Source organism: Stegastes partitus, unplaced genomic scaffold, assembly GCF_000690725.1.
Source record: "Stegastes partitus isolate 25-593 unplaced genomic scaffold, Stegastes_partitus-1.0.2 Scaffold177, whole genome shotgun sequence".
NCBI lineage: Eukaryota > Metazoa > Chordata > Actinopteri > Pomacentridae > Stegastes > Stegastes partitus.
Genome location: NW_007577908.1, coordinates 425518 through 438902, shown reverse-complemented (window position 1 = coordinate 438902; position 13385 = coordinate 425518). Strand labels below are relative to the sequence as shown.

Genomic DNA, 13385 nt, shown 5'->3' with positions numbered 1-13385 from the left:
TGGTGTTGCAGGTAAAATGAGAGACACAGGTCATAGAGAGGCGATAATTATCTGTGGGCTGACATAGAAACAGCTGGATCATCACAGCTGCCAAGACTGACGCTGATACTGTCTTTATTCCTGTGAACTTATGCACTGGCTCAAAGTGACTTTTTAAAAAAAAAAACAGACCAGCAGAAGACGAGGGAGATGTATGTCAGAAAATGTGCTGTATCTTAGCTGTAGTACCTGGTTTTGCTGCCAGATGGAACTCTCCAGAAACAAGCTGCAAAAGGTGTCCAGCGGCTGTATGATTCAGCGAGCCACTTCAGGCTCATGCTAACGTAAAGCTAACTTAAGATTTTTCAATGTTTACACAGACCAGAAGCCAAGTGTCAGTCAGTAGAGACGCTGCTAACGCTCAGAAACAGCAGGACTCTGACAACGAGCTTCCAGCAACGTTTGAATGAAAAGTGACGAAGAGCATCGCTTTATTCGGAGTATAAATCTAATCATTTATCATGCAGACCATTTAAATCTGTTTTAAAGAGGGCCGTAAATACTGGACATCAAAGCAGCTGTTTCCAGCAGTTGGACTAACAGTAACTACAGTGCACAAGCCACTTCAAAGCCGTATTCACATGGGACTAGGATTGCCTGGGAACCTCACATGCATTAGAAATGACCATCCACATGTGTGTTTCATGTCTTTGTTACAGGTAAATCAGAGACAATGAAGTATTTTTGCATTCTCTTAATTTGAAAAACACTAAGCAATGCTCTGTAAATAAAAAAATGCATGATATGGTAGTAAATTCAGACCACGTGGCACTTGGATTTGTTTTCAGTGTGAATTATCAGTCGAGAATGGTTTCAGAAAGTACGGCAGTATTTTGGCACACTCCTCTGCTTGAATGAAACGCCAAAGATTTTATAAATTGCAGAATGAAATCAGTTAATCTTTTAATAAATTCCACATGTCAAAGCAAATGTCATTTTTAAAATCATGTTCTTCTCAGAGAGACGGAAATATTTGCACGCGGCTCCAGATATTAAGTCTGGGAGGAGAAGCTGTTGCTGTGATGGGGAGCTTTAATGCGTTTGAATTTATAAAATCCCTCCGGACTCATTTACAATAAAGACGCAGCTCTAACAATGACAGCTTCAAGATCCAGCCAGGAGTGGCAGAAAAGTGTTGCATCTCACAATCAATACTCTACACTTCCTCAGTCCCCCTTAGATGTCTGTTTAGTTACCAACAAGTAGCTGATTGAATGACATTCCTGGAACAAACACACTCACACTTAGCTGTGACCCGGTGATTAAGCCACAGCTGATTCTGTCTTGTAATTGCTCTGTTCCCATCCTTTCCCCAATTACTAAAAAACCTACTCTTTATTATCACTAAGCCTCTGGCCAATTAAACAGGGCTGTTATGTAGGACTTGGCTGCAGTGCATCCATATTTTCTCTCCTCTTACTACCTCACTACACTCACATTTTCGCCTGCTTGATGAGCCAGGAGTGAGACCTGGGAGATGGGGAAGCTGTCCACATTTATCGACCATGTTTATTCTATTCTGCTCTCAATCTGCAGCTCTACCTGCGTTCCCACTTGCGCATTAGCGTATGAAACTTGCGCACAAATGAGCTCCAAAACCATGAAAAATCCCCTTAAACGGAGCTCACTTGCATTTCCTTGAAAGTTTTTCTCCCTGTGCACCGAGCCGTATGAGGAAGCCGTGCGCGAGCGTTTGCCTGTTCAGCGATAACAGAATTAAGCGATAAAGGAATTAGTTCTGGAAGAGGAGGAGAGATGAAGATACAGAGCGGGCTGGGAGGAGCTCCGGGGAAGACGCAGCTTTTAGAAAAGCTGGAGGTAGCAGCAAGTGTGAAATCTTAATCTCATCTTTTTGCCTCCACATATATAGTTCTGCACTCACCCTCTGCACACTGTCCCCTCTTCCTTTCTTCTTACCCCACCCCCATCCTCAGCTAACAAGCTTTCTCATATCAGCTTTGATTATATAAAACTGCTGCAGGCTTCACTTTTTCTCAGTCCTGCTACTGCTGCAAACGCTCTCCTAACGCCGCCATCCTTCTCTCTGTAACGTCCTTTTTCCTCACCTCATCTTCCTGCAGCTGCAACCCACCATGACATCCACCCTCCATCTCCCACATGTATGATCCTTTTCTGTCACCCACACAAGTGTTGGTGTGAGTTCTTTGGCTCTTATGTTCAATCACACTGGGTGGAATTCTTGCCAGGTTGCGACTTACAACTCAAACACCATGTAGAGCATCCCGTCGGAGCTGTAGGTCTCCAGCAGCTCCACAATGTGGGGGTGCTTCAGCATGTGGCAGATACTGGCCTCCCTCTTCAGATCTGAAAACACAGAGGCAAAGAGGACAGACGGGAGATCAGCACTTTGGGCAGCAAGATGAGCGGGCAGCTCAATAGTATACACAGAAGGTGACTAATGACAGTAAATAAGGAAAGGTGACGCGCATTGTTTTTTTTTTGTTGAGTGATCGATATAATTTTGTCATATTTTAACCACAGTATGCAACGTCTACTCTAATTGTCACGAGACATGGACATTTTGAAGAACTCCTCTAACCAATAGTCAGCCACATTAGCAATCAATATTCGATTAATCTGTGAAATGAATGAAACATAGTGCATACACTAATAAAACCATTATTAACCGCTGACATTTCATTTTAACCTCAAATTGACTCAGTTACATCAGGAATTTAAAAAATAATAAACACCAAGTTACACAGCAAACAAGCTGCACTCTTCCACACTAAATAACCTTTAACATTTTTAATTTCTTGAGCGCTATTTGCACAGGACTTATGTTACCTGGGGACCTTCAGTTGGTTTATTTGGTTGTCTGTGATCTTAATCCCATGCAAATCCCCATATCTGTATTTGGAAATTGAAAACTGCACCACAAATTACCCACCATATTCTGGCCAACAGGGAGTTTTTGTAAAAATATTAGTCCTATGTCAGTTGGCATGCTGATGATTTGGGGTAATTTTAGTATTCTTTGCAAGGTTTATGCTTTCTCCTTACATTTCCTCTTTTCCAATGAGAATTATGGAGGCTCCGACTATAAATGAAAGCTTGGAGTACTTTGGGTGTAAATTCAGGCTACACAAAATGGAGAAGAGTTCACAGAAAGCTCAAATTCATCAGAAGAGAAAAATCCTGGAGGATGATAATATGGATGACATGGCAGCATGGGTTAAAGAATATTTCACTGTCGTTCAACAGGCTCAACAGATATTATATGGCAGCATGTTAATATTATATTGGGGGAGGATGTCAGTAAATCTGAGTGAAACACAGATTTTTCTTATCCAGTGTGAATGCACCACATGAAACACAGATGTGGATGGTAATTTTTAAACCATGTTAGGTCACCGGGTAATACCAGTCCCATGTGAATAGGGCTTTGGAGTGACTTGTTCACTGTAGTTACTGTTAGTCCAGCTGCTGGAAACAGTTGCCCTAATGTCCCCAAATACTGTCGCAGCAACTTTATCAGTTCAGGAAATCTGTCAGTATTCAGTGTCATGGATACACATCATCACTTTAATGTTGTTGGAAGCTTGTAAACCTGCTGCTCCTGAATGTTAACAGCATCTCTGCTGACAGACACTCAGGTCCTGGTCTGTGTTAGCATTTAAAGATGCTCACTTAGCATTGGTATGAGCCTCCGGTAGCTAGCTAAGACAGACAGACATATTTTTACAACTTAATGCTGCAGAGTCCATTAACATGACTGTCACAGTTAATAGTCAGACAACAGCAGCTTATGGGCGGTCAGCAAACACACCTGTAACTCCATCTCACTAAACAGTAAGAGGCTCCATCTGGTGGAACAACCAGGTACTACAGCAAGTCTACAACACATTCTCTGAAAGTTAAATTAAATGACTCTTGTCTTCTGCCTTAGCAGTCAATACATATTTAATCAATTTAACTTTTAACAGCAATAAACAATCACTTACACTATGCCCCCCAAAAAACTCACAACACCAGCACAATGCACGAACACCCAAAGAGAAAACCCACAGGCTCTTCAGCATGGAGGTCTTTCACATCTGCTAGCTTCACTCCTGTCCCCTGTGCTCACATATACTGTATTTTAATACAGCCAAATTCCCAATAAAGCTGTTCTTATTTACATTTTTTTGTTTGTTTCTGTTGTCAGACGACAAAACAAGAATGACATAAAGACTGAAACCCAGCCTAGTAAGAATACATGCTAACTCAGCAGCTGCTCTGCACAGCTAAAATAATGATTTTATAACCACAAAGCCCTCACAAATTCACTGTACCAGTGAGTTAAAGACGACCGCTTCACTGACAATTCATCTGTATTTTCATATAAATTTTAGGATACAACCAAAGTCAGAGAACAATTACACAGTAAGGAGAAAAGGAGTTGCTTTAACTACTCAAGGCTTTACTTTAATATACAGGTCACACCTTTTCATTTTCTGAAAGGGTTTGATAGAAACTTAAATTACTTGTGGAGTTTTACCACTGACTTATATTTAAATAAATGAATGAATGAATGAATGAATGAATGAATGAATGAATGAATGCATGCATGAATGAATGAATGAATGAATGAATGAATGAATGAATGAATGAATGAATAAAACAAATAAATAAATATTCAGCCCTCTGATCATGTCTCCAGTTTGTTTTTCACTGCTTTGTAAATCTTTGTTGACATTTCGCACTATGTTGCAATATACAGTGACATACCGTTGTCAACATAAAATGAACTTAAATAGTCATTTTGCTGTTTTGGAGAAAAAAGTTTGGATTAATCAAGAAATCTGTAACATAGTTAATACAAAAATATGTTAGTTGCAGCCCTGCTTGCTACACATCCCCACAGTGGAGCCTCTATAACACATCATGTGACCAGGAGCTTGTTATGAGCCACCTGCTATGAGCTTCATCAGGATGTTCACACTATCCCCTCCTGATCCACCTCCGCTGTGCTGCACACCAGCCAATCAGTGGGAGTTTTTATAGCAGCAACAGAGAAGACAGTCCAACAAGAACACAGACGATTGTCTTCAATGAGGAGCTGCCAGCATTTCTGCACGCTTTGAGAGATATATGAGGATCTGTTTTCCCTCTTTACCTCATTATTTATGAAGTCTAGGATCTCTGGCACAGTATGGCGAACCTTGTCAGATTTTACTTTTTCACTAGCCTTCCAAATTTCATGTCATCGGAAAATTGGCCTCATTTTGCAGAAGTTCACTGGCATTGTGTAACATGTTTACAGGAACCTTTACACAACACATCTAAATCCATTCTTTTTTTTTTTTTTAATTGTTGACCCCTGCAGCTTTCCCAGCTCTACGCTTTCATTCAATCCTGCCTACCTTGGAGCTTTCTGCAGCTTAGCTTTACTGGTGTAAATGGAAAACGCATAGCGCAGCATAAGGTTTGCACTCCTAAAAGAGTGTGATGATGACTCATCTGCAGGAGTGTCTCGTATGCAAATTGGCTTCTAGTCTGCTCCCCTTTGGTTCAAGTGCAGTTTGTTTGTAACCATCCCATTATTTTAGATGCTCTCACTGCTGCCTGGCAATGAACATCTACCACTTTAATTGGTTCCTAATGAAGAGGAGGGTTAATGGAGGGGGTTACTGAAGCTGAAAAGAACAATGTGAGCTGGCTGTTTAGAGGAATCGCTCGGGAGAGATGACAGGCATACACAGCACCATACAAAGCTTCCTTCTCAGGAGACAAATAGCAGAAACTCTACATTTCATTTTGTTTGTAGAGGATTAAAACAAAGGAAAAGACTGTTAGGTATCATTTGATGGAACCAGAGTTTTGACAAGACTGATGTGCACAGAGACAAGAGAAAAACAATCAATGTTCTGTCACAGTCCCTCTGATGCAAATGGAAAATTGTTCTGTCATGTAAAACGGTAGGAATAGAGCAGGGATGGAAGGTACGTTTGTGCGATTAGAGGAAATTTTCCACCAGAGCAAGTGGTGCATCTACAAAACTGCAGCATATTGTTGAATCACAAAGCTTCTAAATTACAATTTATCCACATGGTGGCTATTGAAAAGCTTCAGTATCGTGGAGCACTGCAGCGAAACTTTAATAATCTATGACAACAGCATCCAAACTGCAGCACATACACAAACTTGTCTTTCTCTGTGCATCTGCTTCTTTATCATTTTGAGCCCAGGGCTATTTATTTTTTTTTAAAGAATTTCCTCCTAAAAACATAAAAAAAACCCCATACCGGATTTCAATCAGTAACAACTCCACATCTTTAAGGCAAACATTTACAACCTCAGGCTCTATGGATGAGGGGAAAATTTTGAAATACAAGACATCTCCCTACTACCATTACGTTAGGAGAAAAAAAATCCAATTTTAACTTCTGCTTCTGTATTTAAATAAGACACTGAACAACAGCTTTATAACGAGTTTGTGGAAACTAAAGCTACTGAGCTTGTTCAAAAAAAACATAAATGCCACTAGGGCTGAACAGTGTTTGATAAAGGTAAAATGTGCCCCAACATTCAAATATAAATGAGATATTGTGAGGCTATAGAGTTGTTCCAGCCTACAAATCACATTCTCGAGACATAAGGGAACATGTTTGTTTGGTATTTTTATGTTTTCTTCACTGGAAAAGAAATTACCATTCCCACTAAAAATGTGGGGCACATCGCAATCCTAATATCTGTAATAAATTACTGCAATATAATTTATTTTGCATACTGTTCAGCCTTAACTGCCACTCTATCAAACTTTAAAAGCAATGAATAATTTTGATGTTAAATTCAAATGCCTACAGTAGCAAAAACATCCATTTCACTCTACTGTGAATAAAGTTATAGACGGCACTGTATTTCCATTCCCTGGCAGGCAACTGTCTTCAGACAAAAAGCTTTAAAAAGTTGCTGTATACAACCTGCTCTGCACCAAACAGAAAACAGATGCAGCAGCCCCTTTCACACAGTGACTGTGCTATAAATCCCCTAAGAAGGATGGTGACCACAGGGGTGCACTTAACATTTCTTTCCAGGATTGGTAGAGACTTGGGATGCAAATTTTCAATTCTTAAGTAGTTGGCAACATTTGTGATTAATAACATTCAGTGGCTGTTTTTACATGCACTGATGAGGCCATTTTCTACCACCAACACTTGATGTTACCCACACAATAGCCTTGTCTTCACGAACCACACGGGTACAGGAATGCTGTCCCAGTAAACTTGGACATGTTCGACAGAAGCCATTTACCACCACAGAAGTCGCTGTCATGGTGACCCCCACAATGCTCTTGGCCACACAAACACTAAAAACCACCTTATTGATCCATGATTATCAAAATACAACCACAACTGAAACAACTTTCACAAAACTACCCTTTACCATGGTTCTTTGTTATTTTCCAACAAGGAAGTATTCGAAGTTCAAGCAATTGCTTACTTGGGATGATACTAGGGATGCAAATCTTAGACCATTTTCCTAATTGATCTCTAATTGATAACGCAAAGAAAGTACTGCAGATTATATTCCATATGCTCATATGTGGTTTTTTGCCACATGGCACGAGTCGCTACAACTGCATGGTTACATGTTCAACAGGAACCCTCCTAGCATCTCTGCTTAAATTTAATTTGTGAGCTCTGGCCAGCAGCCATGAGGCATCACAGAAGACATTCTCATGGTAGCTCTTTGCCAGCTAAACTCCCACAATACTCTCGGCTTGCCACCATGGAACTGCAAGCAGTCTAAGAGACAGCCTCCTTGGGGTGCTGAAGTATTCAACAGTAAGAGGCTCCACCTGGAGGAACAACCACGTACTACAGCTAATCTAGAATTTATTTCCTTTCCTTCCGGTTCTGCCTAATCAATTTATAAATGTTAAATTATTAATGCCAATTAATCCGACAGTGATCAATCATTACCACCAGCGGAAGAGAACAAAAATAGAGCTACCAGAGAACATCAGGTGGACACTAACACTACTTTAAAAGAATCATCATGCTGCTGTATTACTGCAGGATGTTTGCTAATAAGTTTGTCATATCAGCTTAGAAGGCAATGTGCCATGTCAGTGTTTTGTTCCTAACAGCTGTTGCAGGTTTTCCAGATTGGATTTGACATACAATAGGGATTAGCCTTCAGTACAAACATCTGAACATAGCCTAACCCACCTAGCTCGCTTTCATCCTTCCATTCAGCCGCTCTGTCTTTTGATCCATTCATTGATGCTTGGCAGCTGCTCTGAGGGGTTTTGAAGGTTGAAGCAAACCAGAGAAATATACATCATATACATAACCTTTCTGCGTGAGCACGATCATAATCAATTTACTCTAAATGCCTTGCCAAGCACACTTCGCTGTATTAACTCTTAATATCCATCTTTCCAGCTGAAACAGCCAAGCTGTGCCAAAGTACTAATGCTCAATATGCACTATGGAAGCTAAATATTCCACATTCCCAGTGAGATATTTCCCCAGTTGCTGCTGCTGGAGGTGATTTATGGACAAAGACACAGAATAGGAAAAGGTAGGGCTGAAGAGATGTTTCTGCAAAGACGTGATAGGGTTGCACGCAATCTCTCTCTCTCACACACTTCATTATAGGGTGAACTATAATGAAAAGTTAGTGTTTTGTTCTTCCATGTATGCAGTGACATTTAATTAAGCTCCGAGCTGAAGCCATGAGCCACTTGTGCTGCTGCGAGCCTCAGCGCTAACATTAAGCTAATCCTCTGAGGACAAGCACAAGGCGTCGGCTAGCTCTAACATGATGCTAATGTTGCTAAAGCTGGGATAAGTGGCTACCTTAAGGGCATTGCAGCCTGCCACATTTAATGTCATCTGGTGAGCTCACTGCTTATGTCCGTCACTGTAACTCCTGTTGGAGATTACAACAGATACTCCATTTAATGAGAAGCAAATCGCCACAGCAGTTTTCCTGAGCTATGAAAAACTGCTTTGAGTTAGTTATGCCTGTGTGTGCGTGTATGTGTATATGTGTGTATATGTGTGTGTGTGTGTGTGTGTGTGTGTGGTTGTGTTTGTGCGGGAGAAGTCCAATCCAGCAGAATACTATTGATCCCGTAGCCGAAGAGTAAGCAACAAAGAATTAATAACCAAAAAAACAACAATAATTATGAACAAAGACAGAGAAAGGCAGAGTGGAAAGACACAGATAAGGCTGCAGGTTGGCTGGTCAAAATTGTATATATGCAATAAAACTCTGTCCAACACTGTAAATGCAAATTAGCTACACCATATAACTGGTGCAAGGCTGCAGAAATATATTCAAGTTTAGTCTGACGCAACAATAAAACTCTTCAATCTGACTTCTATATGTTCAGCTGACAAAACATGAAATCCTCACATCAGTGTACAATTTCTTTATCAAATATATGAGCTGTCACTAGTCCACTAATCTTCATTGTACAAAATATGATAAAAGCACAACCTAAAAGTACTCCAGACGTCCTCCGACCAACGTAGGTCTAATTCATTATGTCTGACTTTATTAACTACAAGCAACATTTTAAAAGCAGGACTTGTGATGCTCGAAATGGTGCTGTACAAAAACAAGATTGTGGCTTTAGTTTGTGACACCTGGAATGGATGTAAACCTGATTTGGTTGCAGTTTTTAATAATCAGTGAAATAGCTTGAACTTGTTTTTTATCTCAAAAAATTGGATTTGTCAAACTCCTGTAATTTTAAAGTTATAAGGACTTGGAAATGCCAATTTAAAAAAGGTTCTATTTCAAGGGCCTGTAAATTGGAAAATATGCACAGTATGAGGTTAAAACTTTGCTTGGCTTGATTAAATATGCTGAAGTTATTGTACAAAAAACATCAGCTGATTCTGAGGGGTTCAGGTGGGACCTTGTTTCAGATTTGGTTCGTTTCATATGGAACGAATCCGGTTCTTAACACAGATCAGTGTTAGCAGTAGAAATACAGAGCTGACTATGGCGACAATGGTCTCTTTTTTGGTTTATATTTTTGTTTACTTCAGCTACTTTACTGTATTGATAGCAGAGTTCAATCCTGTTCTTGTAAACTAAATCTAACTTTCCCAAGTTGGAACCAGTTGTCAATGTCAAACCCTATAAAAATAGTCAAACGTCTTCTTCTTTCCGACAGCATTTCACTCGGAATAGCAAAACTTCCAGCCCAATAAGTGTCCTACTATCATCTGTACGGTATTTTAATGTGCTAAATATTAAAAACGGATTTAATCATTGGTCTATAAACACTAAATGTGAACCAGAGGTCATTATAAATCGCTGCACTGTGGTGATAAAACTGTCATTACATAATCACATCATGTGTGACAAAGTTAACAGAAATCCAGCTCTGTTGTGTTTTCATGTATAGTGACATTTAGAAAGCGGGTTTACAAGCATGAATTATATGTCGTCCTCTTGACTTTACTGTTGGCATGAAGCTCCTCGAGCAACTTATGTTGTAGTTTTACACAAGCTCCATTTACCACTGAAACACCAAGAGAGAGGGACGGTCAAAAAACAAGACAGGGCTGAAATAAACAAGAGATTAAAAAAAGAAGAAGAAGAAGAAAGGAAAAAAAGAGGAGGGAGATAAAGAGCGAGGAGATAAACAGATGTGATCTCCACAGTGATCCCTGTTCCTCCTGCTGGGAGTCAAAGCCTGCAGTGGAGGGAGGCCTTGCTATCGCAGAGCTGTAGGTGTGTGCTGCTCTAAGACCCAGATAGTCAGGACAAAATGTCACGGTGAGCTAATAGAAAGAGTTTTATAACCACAAACTGATGCAGGAGCTATTGTGATTCGGGCTGAAGACAGGGGAGACAGATGAAAGAGGGAGGAGAAAGGAAATGAAGAGTGGAGGGATGTCGAGAAAGACAGAAACTTGGAAAGTAAAAACGAGAGAATCAGGGAGATGGGAGAATGAAAGGAGGCGGAGGCGAAGTGAGTAGGCGATGGCACATGATGAATTTTGCTCATTCTCTGGCTTGCTTTTCTCTCTCATCCCCTCAGAGGGCTGACCTATTCATCAGACGGACCTCCGGACAGGCTGAAAAAAAATAAGCTGGTGTGTGTGTGTGAGTCTTGGTATCGGGCCTCTGCTGACCAATCCATTGCCAAGACACAAACAATTTGACCCACTTCCCTCGGCCTGAGCTGGGTGTTTTTGTGCGTGTGTGTGTTTGTGTGGACGTTGATTACTGTGCCGGTGCTGCGTTACAGCTGCCTGCTCAAGTGAAACTGCTCTGATTTCTACAGGCAACAAAAACAGGAGGAAATAAAAACAAATCAACAACAAGAGCAGCCGGCTGGCGTCTGGAGGGAGTTTGATGGATTCCTGAGGAGAATGTGACTGGATATAATGACTGACCATGTACCATATGTGCACACACACACACACACACACACACAGTCATAGAGATGGGTAGTGCACACATGTGAACACAAATGCTGAGGAAACTGTATCCTGGTGCACAAGTACAGTGCGCAACCTGCATTCAGGAGTTTTCAGTGATCTTCAAGCCATATTTTTATTGTTTTTAAGATGTAAAGCTTTTATGAGAAGACAAAGCAGAAAACATTTAATCCTCTTAACCTCAAGAGGTTTAAAAGGTTTGTTTACTTTCTTAAATTTATCTTGAAAAATTGCAAAAATGACAACATTTGTCAGAGTCAGAAACTATTAAAAGTGAGAACAATCATCATATTGTCAGGTTTGACATGCAGATCTGTTGAGAAAATTAACCAAATCTATGCTTAAAATCATGATATTTTGTCATAATTACTTTACTCCACATATTCAATTTTAAATTTTGTCAAAAATAAACTGTTTAGCCAAATAGTGCAAAAAAAAGTGCATTCCTCTGTGACAAAAATTTACACAGAGCAGAGGACTATTCATAAGAAAAACTTAAAAAGGAAGGAGAAAAATATCTGTGGTGTGTCAATTATTTTTATTTTTTATTCTTTGCAGTATTGGTACATCTATGGGTTAGCATGTAAAGTGGCTAGCACCGTCACCTCGCAGCTAGAACATCCCCAGTTCGCGCCCCGGTTAGGATCAGGATCATTGTTTAAAGTTTGCATGTTCTCCCCATGCAGCGTGGGTTGTCTCCGAGTTCTCCGGCTTCCTCCCACAGTCCAAAAACATGTTGAGGTTAATTGGTGATTCTAAATTGTCCGTAGGTGTGAATGTGAGTGTGCTTGGTTGTCTGTCTCTAAGTGCAGCCCTGTGATAGACTGGTGACCTGTCCAGGGTGTCCCCTGCCTTCACCCTGAGTCAGCTGGGATAGACTCCAGCCCCCCGTGACCCTAAAGAGGATTAAGCGGGATATAGATAATGGATGGATGGTACATCTGTGCACACTTAGCCAAATGTACTAATTCCAGTGTTTTTTTGTTTTTGTTTTTTTTTACATTTTTGTAAAACAAATTATTACAGAAATTCAGCTTTGCTTTTCCTGCTTTTATCATTTCTAGCATCATAACTTTGTCATACTGCACAAAAGACATTTCTAAGTTCTCTCTACCTCTAGTCCTGGTTGTGCTGTTACCATAGAGGTGCAGGATTTTATATTACGGTGAAAAATGAGGCCACAATGAGTAAAAATGTGACAGAAGCAAAATACAATAACAATACTCATTATTTCAGAAACATTACTTCTCTCCAGCTCTCACCCGTCACTACTGTCCACTCCTTTGTGGTGCCAAAAGCTACTTGTCATCCGTTTTATTATTGATTTTCCTACTAACAGGAATAATGATAAATCCATTACTTCATAAACTGTCATTGCAGACCATGAAAAGGTGTAAAAAGAGTGACCTCAACTAAAAGCCATGGTGTAGTTTGCACACTGGCTAATTGTAGCTAATGATAGCATTAGCTTTAGCTCTTAAATTCTGAGAACCAATGCTCTGTATGGTTTATTTCTTTGCAGTGTCATTACACACCGACATGAGATACCTGCACTGTATTCAGAGCATAACAACAATTGCAATTACCTGCAGGGCTGTGGCTATGTACTGGCACTCCCTCACAGAAACACTCACTCCAGAGATTCTTGCAGTAGACTGTGGAATCTCAAGTTTTCTTTTTGACTTGTTTGCACCAGAAGGACTGTATTCAGGAAAGCTGAATGTGAGCAGATTTGATGTTGAAGGGCTCTGCAACCCTCTTCCACTTAAAGCTGGTTGGCGTGGAGTCGCCCTTCCATCTCTGTCCATGCTACGCTGAGCGGTGGTCGGTCTCCCCCATGACCTTCCCCACTTCCCATAGTCACTGCTCCCCTCACTCGGCTGCCGTTTTTAAAATATTCTGACTTCTAGCTGAATCTGAGGGTGTAGT

The 13385-nt window shown here is 40.4% G+C and overlaps 1 protein-coding gene across 1 annotated transcript in view; it reads right to left on the bottom strand.

Annotated features, from left to right (window-relative positions):
* caska (calcium/calmodulin-dependent serine protein kinase a) overlaps nucleotides 1-13385 on the bottom strand; it is a 188338-nt gene that overhangs the window by 98327 nt on the left and 76626 nt on the right. The window contains exon 3 of the mRNA XM_008279958.1: nucleotides 2259-2364. Within this exon, the coding sequence (XP_008278180.1) occupies nucleotides 2259-2364 (106 nt within the window). The remainder of the gene's footprint in view (nucleotides 1-2258; nucleotides 2365-13385) is intronic.